Source organism: Syngnathus floridae, chromosome 19 (genome assembly GCF_059516105.1).
Source record: "Syngnathus floridae isolate MCC-2025c chromosome 19, RoL_Sflo_1.0, whole genome shotgun sequence".
Lineage (NCBI taxonomy): Eukaryota > Metazoa > Chordata > Actinopteri > Syngnathiformes > Syngnathidae > Syngnathus > Syngnathus floridae.
The window spans coordinates 3,062,338-3,083,093 of NC_142431.1; the positions used below are offsets into that span (position 1 = coordinate 3,062,338).

General features: G+C 42.2%; 2 protein-coding genes across 7 annotated transcripts; one reads left to right on the top strand and one right to left on the bottom strand.

The window, feature by feature from the left end:
- Positions 1-83: 83 nt before the first annotated feature.
- susd6 (sushi domain containing 6) lies at positions 84-17,449 on the bottom strand. The gene is made up of 7 exons (XM_088361702.1): positions 17,185-17,449; positions 12,792-12,974; positions 4,124-4,318; positions 3,654-3,848; positions 3,434-3,572; positions 2,006-2,463; positions 84-1,935 (listed from the first exon to the last, which is right to left on the bottom strand). The coding sequence occupies exons 2-7, from the start codon at positions 12,931-12,933 to the stop codon at positions 1,910-1,912; spliced, it is 1,155 nt and encodes a 384-aa protein (XP_088217828.1). The 5' UTR covers positions 12,934-12,974; positions 17,185-17,449; the 3' UTR covers positions 84-1,909.
- Positions 16,364-20,390, top strand: acot20 (acyl-CoA thioesterase 20). 6 transcript variants are annotated; one of them, XM_088361698.1, is made up of 5 exons: positions 16,364-16,669; positions 16,821-16,948; positions 18,862-19,359; positions 19,457-19,659; positions 19,722-20,390. In XM_088361698.1, exons 3-5 carry the CDS (start codon positions 18,909-18,911, stop codon positions 20,310-20,312), a joined length of 1,245 nt encoding a protein of 414 aa, XP_088217824.1. In that variant the 5' UTR covers positions 16,364-16,669; positions 16,821-16,948; positions 18,862-18,908; the 3' UTR covers positions 20,313-20,390. The 6 variants fall into 6 exon arrangements, with proteins under 6 accessions (XP_088217824.1, XP_088217823.1, XP_088217822.1 ...); XM_088361697.1 differs by lacking the exon at positions 16,821-16,948; XM_088361696.1 differs by lacking the exons at positions 16,364-16,669; positions 16,821-16,948 and adding an exon at positions 18,060-18,219.
- The last annotated feature ends 366 nt before the right edge of the window (positions 20,391-20,756 follow it).

Consider the following 20,756-nt stretch of genomic DNA (forward strand, 5'->3'; position numbering starts at 1 on the left):
GACACTACATGGCCAATATAACTAACCACAATAAGTGACAACATTCTAGCTGGCTTACATAAACTTGAATAAATGACACATCATTCACATTCAAAAGAAAGCTTTATTTAGAAAGTTATATACACACTGTAAAATTAAATTAAACTTTATACAAATATTAAATTAATATTCTCACACCCACTGCCATGTACAGGGGAAGATCAGAAGCTGAAAGCATTCAAACCAAGAATGAAAGTGTACTGTAAGAGACACTGTACAACAGTGCCTCTAAACACAATGTAAATTGCTTTTGTTTTTTTTCTTTTCAACTTTAACCCCATAATTGTTTACGCCAGGTAGCGAAGAGAAGCAATTACGAAACACAGAGGCGCATAAAAATCATCAGTGTCATCATCACAGTAGCTGGAAAACAAGGGAAGGACCAAAAAAGGATGGACGTTAATTTTTGACGACAAAATAAACAGTGATGAATAAAGACAATTGTATGCATAGAATAGAAAAAAATAAAAGTAAGGCCTTTGGGAAAACAGAAAATGTTGCAATAGTGAAAAAGCAATCGCCAAAGATGATACATGGGGAAAAAAAAATACAGGTCTAAGGCAACATTCTGTTAGCAATAATAATGAAAAGCCAAGAAAGTTCAGATAACTCACATCGGGTTTGATATTTTTTTGGGAGGGGTGTGGTGGTCATGCTGTGTTCATGATGGACAGCTCAACCACAAAAAACATCTAATGACATTAAGATTTTTTAAATATGCTCTTGGCTTTAGGATTTTATGCGCTGGGGCCAGGGTATACAAAAGATAATTATTCCACTTTTTATTCCACTGCAACCAGCTGCAGTTATGTCAGTAATGCACAAATGTGGTATTTTCTTTTCAGTGTGATGGCGGGTGACAAGCCAGTCGGCATAAATATCGATTCGTAATATAATGGGGCTCATTGTTGTACTATTTGAGCGTTTTTTTTTTCATGAAACGTTGGTCAAGTATCACGAAATATTGCCTCTAATCTGAGGAGCGGGCGCTCGATAAATGGCTGGCGGATTTTATTGAAAAGAAATGCCCTTCACACACACACAGTCAGACTCGTCAAAGCAGAACAAACGGAGCGGCACGTCAAACAATAAATACGGAAGAAAGGAACATTTTGTCCGAGCTCGTTGTAAATTTAGATCTAATCGTGACCCAATTAGCTCTTAGATAAACCAGGATCTCCGCGCTTCTCGGAACCAAGACAACAATCAATCCTACTTATCCCTCAGAAGAGGAAAGAAAGCTCTTCCAGGTTTCTCCAAGCAGGTCTCCACGCTGCTTTCGACTCATCCATATGCTGGATGTTGCCTGGATACAGAGACGGCTAGCAAGAGAGGCGAGAGAGATACATACAGAAGAGGCTTCATGCTTAATTCAGAGTTGGGCCACAGCGGCAGTGACAGCCGTCACGAAAAACAACATGCAGCATTCACAAAGAGGGCCACAACAATCGCAACTCTTCAAGTACGTACAGCGGGAAGACAATTCGGAATACTAGAGGGCCAGGAGCTTCACGTTTCCTGTTTTGAATCCATTGATCAATATCAGACGGAGAGCCTCTGTCAACTAGAATATAGAGGTGTAGCCCATAGCCTTGATTCAGTATTTGAATTGTATACAAAGGCTGGAAAGGATTTTTTTTTTAATGAGGTGGCGCCGCTTTGTCTCGAGTTGGCTCCTCTGGCGTTCCATCACTGCTTGTGGTGCAGGATGTACTGGTTGATGGCTTTGTTGTGCATTGGTAGCAGAAGCGGGGTTAGTCCTATCTCTGCTGACGTGAGGGGTGTTTGAGGACGTGGGGGTTGACAGACACACTCGGTCCGGGTCAGCAGAGAGAGAGACGGGAGATCGCTGCTAGTACGCTGGCAGGATTCATGCTTCCTTCAGCAAGGGAATATCTGCAGGGAAACATGGGATTCAGAAAAAATAGTACCGAGTGAATTGTCTTTTTATTCCGACTGTATTTACCATCAGAAAAATCATCCGCAGAGGTGACGGAGAGCAGACTGTGCTGGTCGCTGCTCTCGGAGTCTCTCCGAAGAGGTAGAGGGGCTGCACACGCACCCCCAGGGTGCTCTCGAGCCCACGATGACGAGGAAGAAGAGGAAGAGGAAGGAGCCTGATGAACAAGCACCGTCTCGGCGTGATGGTGGGCGGGGAATGAGGAAGAAGAGGTGGATGGGAAACACAAGTCTAAGTCTCTGTGGTGGTGGTTTTCGCTAGGATCTTGGCCTCCCGTGGCCCCTTGGGGGAGACCCTCAGATAGAACGATAGGGACTCTGGACTCTGGAGGAGCTGGAGGAGGTGGAGCAGGAGGAGGAGGGCCTGACCCATTTCCATACACAGCTTCTTCATAAGAGGGTAGTGCCACCTGAACCCCCTCAACCATGATGGAACCAGGTTGGCCTGAGATTCCTTGCTCCCTCCTGACGGCCAGACAGACAGAGAGTGAAACAGGCGGAAAGGCAGGCCAGACATGGCGTTACAAAAGCAGGGTCAGGTGGAAAGGTACTGTGCAGTCACGTGTGTTGCATACCACAGAAGAGGGTGGAGGCCATTAGCCTCGCCTGAACAATCCCTTTATGTTCCACGTGGATCAAACTAAAGTCGCTTTCGATCATTCAAGTCACAGATGGAAACAAAAGCGATGCTAACTTTCTCCGGTATTTCAAGATTGCAAAACAAGACGGCCGATTTTCACATATTTTTCAACAAAGGCAGATCTGCTTTGTCTCCGTGTGGTGGAATGGAGGCTCTGTACGAGAACCTTTCGAGGAGAGAACACGTCAATTTAAAAAATAAAAAGTTCGAACCTCTTAAAAGATATAACAAGAGCGAGTCGCAGAGCCACGGTAAGATACGGATCAAAATGGATGGGCAATGTGACCCCGAATGAGGATGACACTTTATTTAGCAGTTTTATTGTAGCAATCTGTTGGATGAAGACAGTTTTACTGGCAACGGATTTGCAGTCGGCTCCATTGTGGCAAGCAGCTCAAGGAGTCAGACCCAATGTTTTGAAAGAAGTGTACCGTATTTTCCGCACTATAAGGCGCACCTAAAAACCTCAAATTTTCTCAAAAGCCTTATAATCAGGTGCGCCTTATATATGGACCAATACTGAGCCACTACAGCAGGTGTGCCCAAAGTCCGGCCTGCGGGCCAAATGTATACATCTTATATAAGGACAACGTTTTAAAATGGGTCATTCATTGAAGGTGCGCCTTATAATCCGGTGCGCCTTATATATGGGCAAAATTTTAAAATGGGCCATCATTGAAGGTGCGCCTTATAGTGCGGAAAATACGGTAATATGCCGATAGCTTTTAACAAACAATAATATATTCAAAATAATAGGAATTTTTCTATGATTGGTATGACAATGAATTTTCTTACCTGCTGTGATGGAACGACTTGAGTTTGGGTTGCACAAGCACAAACAGCACGACTAAAAGCAAGATGAGCGCCACTGAGCTAGCAGTGGACGCCACGATCGACAGCGCTGGTATGCCGAGTGGAGAGCTGGGCTCCTTGTCTGTGGGATGAACCAGGATTGAGCTGGAATGTCGCACAAATACTAGTTGGCTAAAATAAAAATTGTGCGTGGGTGACAAACCTTGGGTGAGTCGGCAGCTGATCTGCATGGGACTATCCCACTCTCCGTTCTCGCAGGTGAGAAACTTGTAGTCGGCTTTCAGAGCGTAGCCCTCGTCGCAGAAGTACTCGATGACGGTTTTGTGGGTGAGCCGGTGGCAGCCGGGCGGGTGACAACGGTAGCCGCCATTTTCCGGTTCATTGGGAGGCAAACACACTGGAGACACAGCGGAGAGTCATTTTCATAATCAGAAACAAAATCTGAGTGAAATGTCTTGATTTAAAGATCTCGCTCTTTGGCATCTAGGTCAAGACACTTTTCAAACTCCGCCCTTCTTAGGATCCACTCTATTCCGTTTTATTGAGTTGTTATCATTTTTACAGTAATGGCTTTACTACACATGGGTGAAAGCAGATATGGTTTGACCTGAACCCGGTCCATGGTTCAAAAATTTGTTTTCCATGAAACCCAAACAGTCCTGACCTACTCACCATTGCTTTTAATGCAGCGTGGGGGTTGACTGAACCACGATCCGGAACTGTCACAAATAATGCTGGTAGGTCCATCTGCAATATATCCAGGCTCACAGCCATAGGTCAAAACAGCGCCCGCTGGAAAGGAGTCCCGGTTAGCCTCGGTCAGGTTCAGCAGGTCTCCATGCTGCACGGCGGGTGGCTGCGCACAACCTACATGAAAACAGAAACATGTCAGGAATTGGAATTAGATGACCGCTACAGAGTCAATAAAAATAAATACAAAATTTTTCGGTATGCTAGTCATCCTTCAACTGTAATATGAATATGTGGAATAAAATGGCAGGAGTGGTGGAGACAACCCTGCGACCTCAAGCACCTTAAGTGGATTCAAAACAGGATGTGAATAGTTTCGCTTTATTCATTAAACTATTTGCTCAACTGTAGACTGAGATATAATCTTTGAGACTGTGAAGACAAGCCCAAAACAAAACACATTTGGAACTGTGAATGTCCTGCTCGGTCGAGCAGGTCTGACTTGATATCCAAGAACTTAAGTAAACGAAAGGTTTTACTTTCATTTCTACTCAAACCGACCAAGTTCCACACATACCAAGATGCATTGCGAAGAGTCTAAAATTTCCGGGAGGGGGAATAAACAAGCCGCTGATTGAATATCCCGAAAAAACATATTTATAAAAGATAAAAACACCTCAACGCGAGTTCTTTTCTTGAATCAACACAAGCATTGCGAGAAACGATTTTCCCAGAACAACTCATCCTATTTCCTGCAATCTCCGAGGAAAAATTGGACTCTAGACTGTCGGGGCAAAATTGTAAACAAACACATTAAACCAAGTGTTTATTTCCTGAATCCGTCTAGGGACTCATTTGGGGGTTCTTTGTGTACGAAAAACAAAGCCAAGTAGACCAAAACAAGTGGATATCATTTGCGTACACGTGTTGTGCACACCAATCATCGTAGACAATGATGATCCTTGAACATAACTTGATAACTTATAGAACATGTTGTGAGTCATAAAGTGTTGTCGCTACTAGTTGTGTAACTGGAGGCTGTAATGCTTAAACGCCGAGAGAGAGAAGACGAGAGGGTGCTAATGGGATGAGGGAAGGTGATGAATTGATGACCTCGAGCTGTGAGTCTGCAGGGGACACAAAAGACTCTCTTTTCTTCCAAACAAAACAATGTACATTCTATATGTACCGTAAATTTCGGCCTATAAGCCGCTACGTTTGTCTCAAATTTTGAATCCTGATCACAACAATGTCCATTCTATATGTACCGTAAATTTCGGACTATTAGCCGCTACTTTTTTCTCAAATTTTTAATCAAAATTTTTAACTGGTGCGGCTTAAAGTCCAAAAATTACGGTAAATGTGCTGATAAAAACAAAGGAATGTTAATTATTGCTATCAACCGTACTTTTTTAACGAGCAGATTATTACTAAACCTTCTGTCCTGCATTATAGGACAACAATGCTAACTCCCCAAGGCTAAAAGTCAGGCACAGATCATTTCGCCGAGGTTAGTGGGTGCAGTCGAAACGAACCCTGAAGCCAGGAAAATGTGAATCCGTTGTGGTCCTTATAAGAAACCCAGTCAGCCAAGCTTCCTTTCTCATGCCAGGAAAAGCTTGTGCTGTTCATACAGAAGACTCTAGGGAGCAAATGTCATTATAGCGCTGGGCAATTTAGCCCAAGAGACCACATCAGATGAATTCATAAAAATGAATACTTTAAGTGAATTGTAACGCTACAGTGCAGATGGCTATTTCCTGCACTTTGTGGGTAAAAATAAATGACTTCAGAAGAAGTGTTGATTTTTTTTGTTTCCTTTTCTAAATAACTATCAACCCCCGTAGCATTTAAAAAATGTCTGGTGCAGCTTGTGAGCTAACAAGCAGAAGAAGTTAAAGCTATAAGAGCACTGTTTTGAACATGCACGCTGCCCGGAGGAAGTTGCACCCATAATTAACGCAAAGGGGGGAGGGCTGGATATGTTGAAAGAGAGAGAGAGCGAGAGAGCAAGAGAAAGAGAGAGACTTGGGGGTGGAGTCTGTTTATGACCGGGAGAACAAGGAAGTGACCGCAGAAATCTGTTTGTGTTAAGAAACATGTTCATGGACATTCTCTTTCATCCAGGTCATTTCTTTCTCAGGGTATTGAATCAATCGAAACTGAACTGTCTTGAAAAACGATTCGACTCCCATCTGAGAAGGCTTACAACAAGGCTTGGTTCGGACTGGCCTGTGTCAACAAAAGGCAAATTGGTTGAACTATTGAAGCAATACAATCTTGGTTCAGTTCCAGTATCGGTCTTTTTGTTTTATGGAAAAGACAGATGGGAATAAAAAAAACACTCAGCAATACCAGTTCACCCCACCCTGGTTTGTTCCAATGAGGAAGAGAATGAGTCACCGTTAAAATACAAAATGTTCTCTCACAAGTCTGATGTCAGCTTGATGAACAAGAGAACATATTGGAGGGGAATACAAATACCATATTTTCCAGACTATAAGGCGCACCGGACTATAAGGCGCACCTTCAATGAATGGCCCATTTTAAAACTTTTTCCTTATATAATCCATAGACTCGCTCAAACATGGCGAATAAAAATTCTTGAATCTTGAATAAGGCGCACCGGACTATAAGGCGCACCATTAATGCATCAGGTCCGATTTTTAATCCAAATCAAATCCTTCGCCATTTTATCTTTTTTATTTCAACTTCAGACGCAACAAATGACTTTATAATCATAAAATAATGATCCATAGTCTTTTTGATTCATGATTCATAGTTTTTAGCGGGCCACTTATGATTGATTTCATGACACAATGCTTCGGGGCCAGTTTAAATTTAGGAATTTGGTCCATATATAAGGCGCACCGGACTATAAGGCGCACTGTCGGCTTTTGAGAAAATTTTAGGTTTCTAGGTGCGCCTTATAGTCTGGAAAATATGGTAAAATAAAAAAAATGGCAGAACTACTGAATAAAGACAGTAGATATGTTGTTTCCATTTGTGGCCGTGACAAATTCATGACAAATCCACTTGCGACGCTGTCATGTCCTCCCTCTTGGTGAGCAACAAGAACTGAAAACAAGTAAACACACCAAGAACACTCGATCCCTAGGCCTAACATCCTTCTCCGGGGCATTGTAGGGGACATACAGGGTGGGGGTGGGTGTTAAAATCCCCCGATTTATTCCGAAGTGCCTGCCTGGCTGTGAATATCTCCCTTTCCCCATCTGTTACCAATGGCACCAGCCTACATAGCGCTGGAGGGGGGTTAGATTGGGGGAAAACACCATTGGGGAGGGGAGGAGGGGGGGTTCAAACGGTCTTTCCCTCAAGGCAAATTAAAATTCTAATTATCCTCTATTACAAGCTGTGAGAGCTCTAAAGCAGATCAGATACTGATGACTTTTGCAACCAGCTGTTTGGATGCTCTCCTGAACAATAGGCCCGAAATTCGTGTGTGTGTGTTGTGAATCAGGGGAATTTATGTGTGGGTTGGATTAAGATTAAAACCTAAAGGATGATGATGATGCTCTCTTTGGCCTTGTAAATATGTTTTTTGTTGTTGCTCTACAGAGCTGTTGTTTTCGATGAAATTTGTCATTTTAGATGTTTTTTTTTCACTTCCAGGTTTGCCAGTTAGCCAAAATGTTGTAATCAATACATATATAAATTAAAATAAATAAAAGAAGAAATTAAATTAAAAAATACACAGAAAAGGCCTTCATTTGTCATATAAAATATTAAATACCGATAAAGCCCTCTCTATTTAAAAAGGCAAAAACAATAAGAGCAGCATTTTAAGTGGCAACTCTACATGAATAATAAATTACAACGTCACAATAACTATCTGTTATTTATTCTTTCTTCACTGTTGTAATGAAACTCACACTTCCAACTAGTCAAATAGGGAGGACACATTGTAATATTGGACAACTAATATTTAGCTAAGGATTACGAGACACATCATGTTTACCCTGATAATAGATGAATACGCAAAACACAACTGCACCACAAGGGGGAGTGAAAAAAAAAATAAAACCGTTTGAACTGAACCACTAGGATCTAAAACCAGCCCTAGAAAAACATCTCTTAAACAGCTGTGGTTCTAAAAAAAAAAAAAACAAATCTGTCCTTGTAGGGGACTCAAGTGCAAACATTACACATCCACCCAGGGAGAAGGAAACATCCCCCACCTCACCCATCCGCCCCTGCGGTGTTGCAATGTATTGAGGCGAGCCACGTGTGCTGGTGCGATTGCATCCCATTGTTCTTCAGGGTTCCTCCCTGAAGAACAACAGACACTTTTTGCATTTGAAGGCGTCCGATATGCATGCTAGTCCAAAGCGGTTGAGGGCAGGGGAGGGGGGTGCTATTGTGTGCCCCCCCCAAAAAAAAAAACCTCCAACACACTGACCTGAAGAACAGATGGGATAAAGGCAAACAGTGAGTCTCTTCTATCATCCTCAACACTGAGGACAGCTGGGAGGCAGAATTCCTTCCTCTCAGCTTACAGGGGGGGGAACAAAAGAGTGATGGGGACCCCCCCCTCCCCTTTTCCTTTGCACATGTGTTGAGCACACTCTCCATTTGCCCCTCCTAGACTGTCAGTGGAAGTGTGACAACTGTGAGCTGATCATATTTCAGAGGGCAAATCCCTGCCAGCCTGCAAAAAGGGTTGAGGACATTTGCCGAAGGTGAAAGGCAGCAGCACGATTAATCGAGTCTGGCACCTTCCCATCCAAGTCAAATAACCTCTGCAAACCTTCAGAATGTTTTTTTTTTTTTTTAATGCGTCCAATACAGTGACTAAAATCAATAGCGCTATTAAACGGAGGAGTCAGTGTGAAGGTGTTAATTTCCCTTCAATTTACAGAGTAATAAACAGCACATAAATATGCTGCTCCAACTGGGGAGAGACCATTTACAAAAAAAACTGCACCCCACATCTGCATTGTCTTTGCTTTTGATTGTTTTGGAAGAAAAAAAAAATTCACTGAGAAAGCACCACACGATGAGGCATGGGAGCAGACAGCTCAAAAACTAAACAGGAAGTAATAGAGACAGGAAATAGACGTGATGTTTGGGAGATATTCTAGAAGGGCATTTCGAACTAGCCACCGTTGGTAATGTCAGAAAAACAAGTTGCCAGTTACATTTAACTTTACTGCTGTGGACGTCAAAGTTCTATTTTTAACCGAGCTGAATGAGTTTCCACAGTCGACACGAAAACCACCGAAGCAGCGATACTGACGATGTTTGCGAAGGGGTGAGTTCAGTAAAACCGAAGGGCACGGCGCCTTGTCACATGACAGCAATCGAGAAAAATGCAGCAAGATAGTGCATGTAGACGCCCGGCCCTTCCCCTCACCGGCCCTTCCCCTCAGCTCATAATCAATCCGTCAGAAGAGCGACTCGCTTTGTTTCCCTTATGCACTCTTCGCTGGAAGAGTGTGCACGTTTTTATGATAAAAGCGTCCAACAATGCTGATGCTAGACGGAAACTAATAGAAGGATTAATCGATCCAAAATGTTGTAAAGAGCGGTGCGGTCGATTAGGGCTTAGCGAGGCGAATTTCGGGACACCTAGCACTTCGAAGCGACTGTACTTTGGAACGTATCGTGCATAGTTTTATCATCTGTGAGTTTCGGGGTCATTAAGTACTTAAGTAGAGGAGAATAAAAATCAAGATTGAGACCTACAAGCAGCAGAAGAAGTCAGCTGGATGCGTCATTACAGTTGCCCAAGGCCTTGCGGAATGGAAATGTCTAAAGCAGTTGGTGTCAGGGTTGCGAATCTTGATGACTTGTTTCAACGAGTTATGTTGACATACAGTGCGATCCAACTCCATATTATTTGCTTTTTTTTTTTTTTTTTTTACCAGGCCTGTGAAGAAGAACCCTTTTAAAATAGAGGAAGAACTACCGTGTATTCCGGACTATAAGGCGCACCTAAAATTTTCTCAAAAGCCGACAGTGCACTTTATAGTCCGGTGCGCCTTATATGTGGACCAAATTCCTAAACTTAAATTGGCATTGTGTCATGAAATGAATCATAAGTGGCCCGCCGAGGACTATGAATCATGACTCAAAAAGACTATGGATCATTATTTTGTGATTATAAAGTCATTTGTTGAGTCTGAAGTTGAAATAAAAAAGATAAAATGGAGAATGATTTGGATTAAAAATCTCACATAATGCATTAATGGTGCACTTTATAGTCCGGTGCGCCTTATATAAGGACAAAATTTTAAAATGGGCCATTCATCGAAGGTGCGCCTTATAGTCCGGTGCCCCTTATAGTCTGGAAAATACGGTACATCTTCAATAGTGTATAGAAAAATAACAAGAAAAAAAATTATATAGTGAAGACTATGACGAACGAGAAATGTATTTCAGAGTCAAGTCTGGGGGAAAAAAAGGCCAAATGCAGGGAAGAAGACAAGAGAAGAAACTGGGGGATATATATAGCAGCTCATTAGTCAGGGATGTCTTCTACTCAGCAGGCTGATCTCTTAGATGACGCCCATCGGAAATTATTATGACTGCCTGGTGCTTCGACCGCACATCTTTCACCGGGAAACAATTTAGTAACCATCGCTGCATAACCGCCACTGGTTACTTTATGTATAAACAGTCATATGATCAAAACTTGTGCGATTAAAAATCTTTTATCGTCGCAGCAGCCAGCAGCAACATCTCTCAACTGTTCAAAAATGTGATGTTTCGCCTTGCTGCTCAATTTGCTTCCGTGGAGCATTTTGTTGTCCGGCGAGGTGGTTTAATGTTCCCTTTAGGGCTAGATTGGATTGGAAAGCTGTTAAATGACACAGGGGGGGTGGGGGCTGAAGGATTCAACCCCAAATGGTCCCCCTGGTCTCACCTGGATAATGATTGAAATGAAAACGAAGAGAGCTATCTTGGGGGGCAAGGGTAGCCGCTGTGTTGGTAATTGCAGGCTGGTGATCGAGTGGAGCTACAGCTTGCAGTGGTTTGGCCTGTGGCTTCCAACACCCCCCTCAAAGCCCTCTTTGTTCTCCAGTTTCAGAGCCGGGGGGGTGGGGGGTTCGGAGTGGACAAACTGCCTTGGCCTGCATGCCTACAAACCGCCAGGATAACAGGACTTCAGGGATTAATCCTCTGCAGTTAATTGTGCAGGAGCTATTGTCCCCAGGCTTCAGTGTTTGTTAAAAAAAAATACCCAAGTGGATTTTTTTTTCCCCCAGATAAATCCAGATGTATATTTAACCTTTTATAGCATTTTTACCTCGAGCCCAAGGACAGCCATTTCCTGTTCTCACATGTAAATATTAGCAACACAGCGGGGTCTGTTTGTGGGAGACTTATGTGGGTTTTGGTGTTTAGATGATCTACTTAACTGGACCTATAAAAACACGATCTGAGCCTCCTGACACGTAATGCTGTTACAGCAGAAAACGAGATCATGTGAATAAAACCCAGCTGAGTCTTTAGATCTGACTCACTGTCTACGGCAAAGACTATCATTAGTCGGCTCGGCAACTTCGGCGGAAGAACCCTGGGTTTGCATTTTCAGGCCCCAAAATGTTGTTGGCAAATATAATTCATAATAAACTGATGCAACTTGAAGTAAGACTGCATGTTCTACTCCAAAAGTGTCTGCAAAACGGAAGAGTTTCGTTTCCAGCCGCATGCTGGCGTTTGTATGAGACTGGAAAAAACTCGCCGGCAGTGATGGGATTTTATATTCATGAAAATGTCCAGTGCAATTCCCGCCCGTCCCTGAAATCTGTCAAGGGATTACCTGAGTGAATTATGTATACTGATATTTCATTACAAACATCTTCTAGCTAGCTCGTGTTCATTTGGAGGCTTCTTACATTTTGCACATTATTATTGCACATCGAATGTGTCAAGGTGGACGTTGTTATTAAAGCAATTGAAAAATTGCACATCATAAAATGGCTTAAAAATATGTCAGGGGCGAGCAAAAAGCTGAGCACACACACACACACACGTGATCCACGGATTTAAAGCTACATTTAGCCCGGACTAGCTTTGGCAGTGTATTGGACCCTGAACGTGAGCGTCAGAAAAATCACGTGTTACATAAGAGAGCCGCTACACAATGCCACCTCCCTCTTTTCCGATTGTGTTGCACACACACACACACACACTGATTTATTCAAGGAATTCAGGAAAACCTATTAACACTTTGCAGCAGCGGGTAGACAAACATTACATACTGTAACCACCCGATTTAAATGAACACATCCATAGTTGTCGCCCTGAACCCGGCAGCAAGGACATCTGGCACATTTCACGAGCTTGCCTTTTGTGTGTGTGAGTGTGCTTGCAGATGGCGTGCGCTTGTGTGTGTAGGAGGGACATCAGAGCGCTGAAGTGAACGCCTGCAATGTCAACAACGTCGTGTTTTATCATACGAGTGTGTAGTCCTTGATCGAAACAGATTAGGTTGTATTTTTTTTTTTTCCTATTGAGGTATGAAATCTAACCTGGATTGGTGCAGGGGAAAATCCAACGCTTGCATGAATTGTCACATCTGATGATTAAAATTTGACTGGTTGATGAACTGCTGAGTGACCCAAGGGTCAAAGGTCAGTGGAACCCGGTTGAATATGCAATTTTGTTTTTGTGTGAGTCTTACCTGATGCGTGGCCATAGGGGAGCACGGTGAAGAGGAGGAGAAGTGTGAGGAAGGCCAGCCTGGAGGATAAAGAGGAGGAGGAGGAGAAGGAGGAGAGGGAGGATGGGGCTCTCGTATGTAACGCTACCATTCCATTGCACATCTTTTCCTCCAACAACCGGCAAGAGTCCGCTACGGCTTAACCTGTTCCATGAACACAGAGAGAGGGAGAAAAAAAAAAAACAGTCAGGGATTATTATCCACGTTCAGGATCAGATTATGCAACAATGGGGGGGATGGAGAACGATATTCAGATTAGAAACCGTAGCGAAACTGAAAATCGCACCATCAGACCCCTAATTGATTACTGCATGACTCGAGTTCCGGAGGCTTTGAGTCCGAAACAAAAAAACTCCCGTCGTCGACCTTCTGTCCAAATTCTTGGCTTTCAACCAAGATCGAAATAAACTAACGGTTAATGCTCCGGTAGCGATGACGCAACAGGAAAACAAATCCCAGCTGGCAATGACCAAGCAGTATTACAGACACGTGAAAGGTAGGCGGGATGATTAATTGACGCCAGCGTGTTTATTTTGGGACGAGCACCTGCTTATTGAGATGGGTGGTGCGGCATGTGACGGTAATGGCGACGAGGAATGCAACATGACATGATGGGTGTGGTGTTTTATTCAACCGTAATCATGCAATACTTTAAGGTGTCAAACTCAAGGTGCAGGGGCCAGACTCGGCCCACCACATCGTTCTATGTGGCCCGCGGAGTGAAATCACGTATGTTGATTTTGTGCTTCTTGCTAAAATTGTTTTTGCTTTTAATGACATTGAGCGAGGATTTTCAAATCTCACTTTTAAATGATAAAAAATGATATTTCAAAACTAATCATGAAAATTGGGCTTAATAACACTGAGCAAGTATTTTCAAATCTCACTTTTGAAATAAATTTAAAAAAAAAAAGATATTTCAAAACTAATGATGAAAATTGGGCTAATTATAAATAAAGATTCCAATCGCATCAAATGAAATCAAATCTCAGCCCTCTGGATTGTAATCAAATTGAATTATGAGGAAGCTTTCCCACCCTGATGATCCAACTTTATTACATCGTTGAGACTCTGCTGCAGACTACTCTAAATCTTGCCACGGTTGCTACTGAGAGATTGTGAAGAGGGAGCAGTATTTGTTATCTATGTGGAACTTCCAGACAGAGAGAGAGTGGAGGGGGGAGGTACACATGGCTGCTGAGCTAATGGCAACCGTAATGGCAAGGTTACAATTTGAGGGCAGCGGATATGATTGCAGATCTGCTGTACGGCCACTTGACAGCTGACCCAGAGCTGCTTTGATGGCGATACTGTAAACACGTGACTTCAAGCTCGACATCAGGCTCCAAATAACAGTAGTAGGAGTCGCTGACGCTAATCCGGTGTCACTAGCCTCTTCAAAACACCCTTAAGGGGCTGTGTTTTTATTATTATTCAATGTCTACGTGTGAAAATGCACACAGGGCACCATGTTGTTTGAAAAACGCAAAGACAATAAGACTCTGATTCGGAGACATTGCGGTTGAGATAAACTGTAAAGAAAAGTACGGTAAACCCTCGTTTATCGCGGATAATCGGTTCCAAAAACCACCTGTGATGAGTGAAATCCGCGATGTGTGGTCACCAACAAGAAGTACTTGGCAGGATAACGAGTTAGCGGAAAGATGCTAGTTCGCGATCGTGCTAACACGCGAAAACGGAACGTAAACGAACATTTGGAGCAATACTATATTGTCCTTAAGGTTAGACACGTTTCCTCAATTTAGAAGTTTTATTTTGACTTTTAAATGTTTTGGGAAAAAATCTGCGATGTAGTGAAGCCGCGATAAACGAAACGTGAAGTAGCGAGGGATCACTGTAATTCCAATATTAAGGACAATCGAAAGTCAAATGGAAAAAAAAAAAATAAAAGCTTTTCAAGATTCTGCTGGGAAGGCATTTCGAATGAAAGCTTGCGCTCTTGGGGAGGTCATCGTAATATTGAGCGGCCTCGATGTTTGCAAAGTGAAAAGTTAAGCGTGTTAATTAATTCCGCACATTCAGATAAGTCATGAACTACACGATGAGGTATCGAATGCAAAAGTGAAGAAATGATAGATTCTAGAAAAGACTTGTGACAGCCCTTGTTTGAGCCAGCATATACAGTGCATGAAGAAATGAGGGAAAAAAAACTTGCCACTTTATTTAAATTGTGTTTTCATGCAAGTTCACGCAGGGTGGCATCTATAACTAAAGCATGGGGGGGGGGTACCATGAGAAATATGCAGCGCTGTGTCGTTTTGGAAGCAGGATTTGAGCATATGATTAAAGTGCTTGAGCTGCATTTTAATATCCGCTCTACATCCCATCTCAGCATGTTGGAGGACGCTAACCACAAACTTGCTAAACCAAAAACGTGTCCGGTAAATCAACGGTCTAATCTGTTCGCACGCCATGTGCAATTACATCACCGTAATGATTATCGGGCATGGTGGGAGTATATCAATAACACCTCGCTACATCCTGTTAGCCGCTGATGCTATCGCTAAAGTTGTTGCGCCATTGTGCATTGCAGAATAGCAAGACGACTACTTACAGCGACACTAAATAAAATCAGAAAAATGGAACGTGACCATTTGAAATCCCAAAACGAGTCAATCATCAACCATTTAGTATGTATACAATAAAGGTCAAAGAACTGTGTAAACAAACACCTCAAATGACCAAATTAATATAAATACTATAAACTATAAAACTGTTTAATTTTTTGCAGGATCTTCCATGCGATGTTGACGTCTGACGTGTTTCTATGACTGTTCTTATGATTAAATTAATCGTCGAACAGTAACAAATAATATGGTATAAGATGTTAAACTAGTCAACTGTCCACTTCAGACACCACCAGTCTGACAAGCACCCATCCAGCAGGCTGTTACCGCAGCTTTTCAGCTGCCTGCAGCTCCGTGAATGCAAGCGGTCCAAGGAAAGCAGCAGCAGCAGCACAGGCATGGACAGAAAGCAGTCATTGTGCCAAAGAAACAGCCGAGAGGATATTTCCACCCGATAGGCCCCAACGCTACCGCAGTTGGTGGAGGCCTGTGGATGGAACGCAAAGATGAAGCTTTGCGTGGCACGAACGAGTCACTCTTTGTGATTGGTATGAAAACCAATGCAAACGTTGCATAAAAAGCATAAAAAGTAGAGTATCATTATCCAACGGTGACATGTATGAAAAAGGAAGGGTGAAGCCAGACCAAAAAAAAAAACTTTTGTTCAAAGTCTGGGTGCAGAGGTGTCAAAACACCACAGTGCAATATTATATAAAATCCATTATGATGTGTATGTAAGTGTGTGTATTTTTATATACACATTTTGGCTAGGGCATGATGCCAAATTCGGAATTAGAATCTTTTTATTCACATTTCGAAAACAAATGATGTGAATGGAATGCGTCTGTGACGTCACGCACAACCGCACAAAACAGTCCGACAAAATGACGTCACACGGTATTTACGTTGGTTGTTTTTTTTTTCCAGAAATAAACTTGGGCTGCGTTTAATTACTCATATCAGAATGCACACTGGAGAGACTAGGGGGAGTTGAAATATTTATAAACTTTCCACTTTGATAAATGTTAAAATGCCACTTATAAGTTGGGTCCAGTTTGATCCAAGACCAAGCTGCAGACCAACCATCATTGTGTTCAACCTTAAGTTCCACTATACCAGAAAAAAATAACCTTTGGCACATTTCATCATCCCCAAAGTCGCCCTTAAGTTTGTTGCGTTCTTCTCCTTTTTTCCTTTGTCATTATTACATTAGAACCAGACAGACAGTAATCACTTCCATCCTCGAGTACGGTAAGTGCGTGACGTTTTTTGTCCTTTCCAGCAAAGAGGAAACGGACTCACACTGTATTCACGGAACAAAAGGACAGTGGTTTTGGGGGGGGGGAACACATGAGCAACCCCTCCAATGTCAACACTAGAACAAATCACTTCCAATTCGCAGGAGACGTCCAGCCGCCTTCGCAGCAGCAGTCAGTCAAGTCACACGCTCGGACACGTGCAAATGTACTGCGAGATATTTAAACAAAGAACGTGATGGGTTGCTGAGAAAACACGCACACGCACGCGCACGTATGTATGAACACACGCTCAAAGCAGAAAACAATAAAAAAAAAAGCGATCAGACAATAAAATCAGTAGATTAAATGACAGCATTGTTGTATCGCTGTTTTGGTCTAGTTTAATTAACAGTACTGTAGTAGCAACTTTATAAATATAATTTATTTTATTATTATAAAAAAATGGACCAAATGCGGCTCTCGTAATGGCCTTTCCCTGCTTGGTATGTAAAATAAAAAACGACTTACCGACAATAGGTAACCAGCGACGAGCGCTCCTCCTTTATTCACATTCGACGCATTTAATCGTAGTGTAAGCGAACACACACGACGCAGTAAGGTGACGGGAAAAATGAAGAAATGGTGTCGTCTCTGTCGTTGTATTTCCCCCGCGACGAGCTGTTGTTTCCTTGTCCTCGGCTGGGATCGGGTCGCCAGTTCTTTATTTTAGGTGAGCGGAAACACTCGCAGTGTGAGAACTCGACCAGCTGCCTAGCTCTCGCGCGGTTTCCATGGCTACTCCGTGAAAAGGGCGTGTCCTAATCTGTCAAGTCATCCTTCAAAATTAAAGCGAGACCTTTCAGTGTAAGAGTATATAGAGACAAAGAAAAATGAGCGAAACACACAAAGGGATGACAATTTTAAATCATGCCAATGTATGAACAGCTTTTGTCTTTTAAATTATTGTATATCCTGTTCTTTTTACGGCGATTACACTCATTTTTTGGGTAATTTTGGATTTATTATAATCCTATTTCAATGCACTGCTATTGGTTCAGTGCCCCAAAAATGTCCAGACTAAAGAAAGACATTTTTAGACATTAATTATAGATATTCCAGACAATGCTGCTCTCTAGCGGCTACCAAGAATACTCAACAAAAAGTAGCGAGTGTTTATTTTTGAGCTACGATTATATTTTTAAAGAACCCCAAAAAAATAATGATTAAAAAAAAAAGAGGGGTCATTTTAGTCTACGTTGAAACGAATAAAAATTAAGTGTACAAAATATTATTTCTGACCGGTTTCATATTTCCGGGTGCGTACCACTGTCACCTAGATTAAACAACACAAACGTTGATTCCCCTATAAAAATTTAGGTTCCAAAATAAGACATTTCTTCAAGTCGTGTTGATGAAAATAAAGTAAACCCTTCCAACTATTTAAACAAAAAAGTAATAGGAGCGTTTCGGAAAATACACCTTCTTTTTTCTCTTAAGTGGTTCCTTCCAAGCTTCCGTTGCACTGTCCTTTCACTTTGCCACCAATATTTATGTTTTTAAAAGGTATGATTTTATTGCATTTGCAACGAGAGGTATTTGAGGGTGTGTGTTTGCGTGGCTTTCGATGCGCGTCCCTGTTTAAATCTTCCCTCGAACGAAGCAAAACAACGATCATCAAGTTTTAACTTGCATGTTTTCCATGCAAATCAATCTTACGACGTTCTGCAAAACTGCAAAACTAGTTGTGACTTTTCCCTAAGTTTCTTCTAACTAGTCCAACAAAACGGTGGTGGACTGCGCGAGCATGAACTTTCACCCAGTTACGTCACTGCGGTCTTTGTTTATGCTCTTGAGCGGGATCAAAATTTCAGTTGTAAGCAAAGGGGACGTCATTATTTATGTATATATATGTCAGGGAAATTTTTTGATATTGTATTCATGCACGTCTGGCACATTAAATGCATGTCATATTAAATAATGTTCAAACAATTTGTATAAAATAATTTACAAATTACTTATTTATTTAAAATTGCAAAGAGCGTTTAAAATGCTCAGTATGTCATTAAATCTATTTTGTTTATTTGTTGTTTCAACTACTGTCTTTCCAAGCCGATTTTGAAAATGCATAATACCTTTGACCTTTTCTCTTTTCCTAACGTAGGCAAAGATAGCTACTCAAATGTGTCATCTTGATTGTTTTGACAGACGCTGTGGCAACGACAACGAAAGCACGAATCTGACTTGAACCTTTAATGGCTCAGATCCGCCTCAAAATCCTCCCCGCTGTCCGCTGTCTGTTTGACAAACTGGTTCAAGTCAAAGTTGAGGGTCTCGCACCCCACAAACAGGTAGAATTAAGGTCGCGATTAGTCGACGACAAAGGGGTGATTTTCAAAGCCTCTGCCCTCTACCAAGCAGATGAAAAAGGTCTGGTAGATGTGAGTAGCGGCCCCTCTCTTGGAGGAAGTTACACTGGAGTGGAGCCTATGGGTTTATGGTGGTCCATGGCACCAGAAACCCCCCACAAAAAATTGGTGAAGAAAAACGTACTGACCCCAACTCTCGTGGAGATAGCAGTGCACAACAGCGGCACAGGAGAGATGTTAGTTTCGGAAACCAATGAGAGAGAATACATGATGGAGGGCATGAGGAGAATTCCTGTGCGAGAAGGACGGGTGCGAGGAGTCCTCTTCATACCACCAGGTTTGTGTCGTTTGTCAAGCAGGGCTATTTAATAACTCGACTACTATATCAGTATTTTTTCCACCCTGACTTCGTTTATTCTCTTGTATAATTTCAGGGACGGGGCCATTTCCTGGAATTATAGATTTATATACTTTAGGCGGAGGCCTTAATGAGCAGCGAGCCAGCCTCTTGGCAAACAAAGGTTTTGTTGTGTTAGCACTAGCCTATTATGGCTACCAAGATTTACCCAAAAATCCTAAGAACTTGGATTTGGAATACTTTGAAGAGGCTGTAAACTTTGTACAGAAACATCCAGAGGTTAGTAAATGAGAGATGTGATTTTGATAACATGTTACAGTATTCTGTGTCTTGTTTTGCAGGTTCGAGGTCCTGGGATAGGCGTGGTATCAATGTCCCATAGTGTTGCTTTGGCATTATCAATGGCGTCCTATTTTTCCGGAATCTCTGCAACTGTTTGTATAAATGGCTGCAATGGAAATACTGTGATTCCACTACATTACAAAGACATTGTTATACCGCCACTCCGACCTGTTCTTTGGAAAGCAAGAATTAGGAAATCTTGGCTGATTGATATCCGTGATGTCACGCCAGATCCAAGCCTGAAAAAAAATCGAGCGTCTTTGATTCCCATAGAAAAATCCGACTGCCACTTCCTGTTTGCTGTTTCCGAAGACGACCGCAACTGGAACAGTGTTTTTTTTGCCAAACAAGCCGCTGAGATTTTGAAAAGCCACGGCAAAGAATCCTTTCAAGTGGTTTCATACCCCAAGGCTGGACACTTTTTGGAAGTTCCTCACATGCCGTTTTGTCCGTCTTCCTTCCATGCTGCAGTGGGAAGAGCGGTGGCCTTTGGTGGGGAGCCAAAAGCCCACTCGGCAGCTCAGCTGGACCTGTGGGAGCGAGTCCAAGAGTTCCTTAAGAGACACTTAAACACCATCAGCACTTACTAGCAAGCATCAAGCGTGCTAGGCATTCAAGATTCACATATTTTGCACAAAATGATGATTAAATAAAGGTCTAAAAGTTGATGCTATTTGAATTCAAGATCAACTAAGAAAATGATCATCGTGTCCCTATCTTTGTGTGTGCGTCGTATTTCGGCCATTTGCACAAACCAAAGAGGAATGTCGCAAGCTGCTGCGAGAGGACAAACAGAACAAGGTAATAATATTTCTTTCAGCAAGTCAACAAGTCAAGCTAAACCTTAGCCAACCATAATCAATACAGTAATAGCTACTGTATTGATTACATATGGAACATATGACTCAAAATTGACAGGCCGTTCAGTAATTTACATTAAATAAAAAAAATAGTCACGACAAAGAAAAACTTTAATAATATCACGATTTGAAGTGCATCAATCTGCAATTTTGGTATCATAGAGGAGGAGGAGC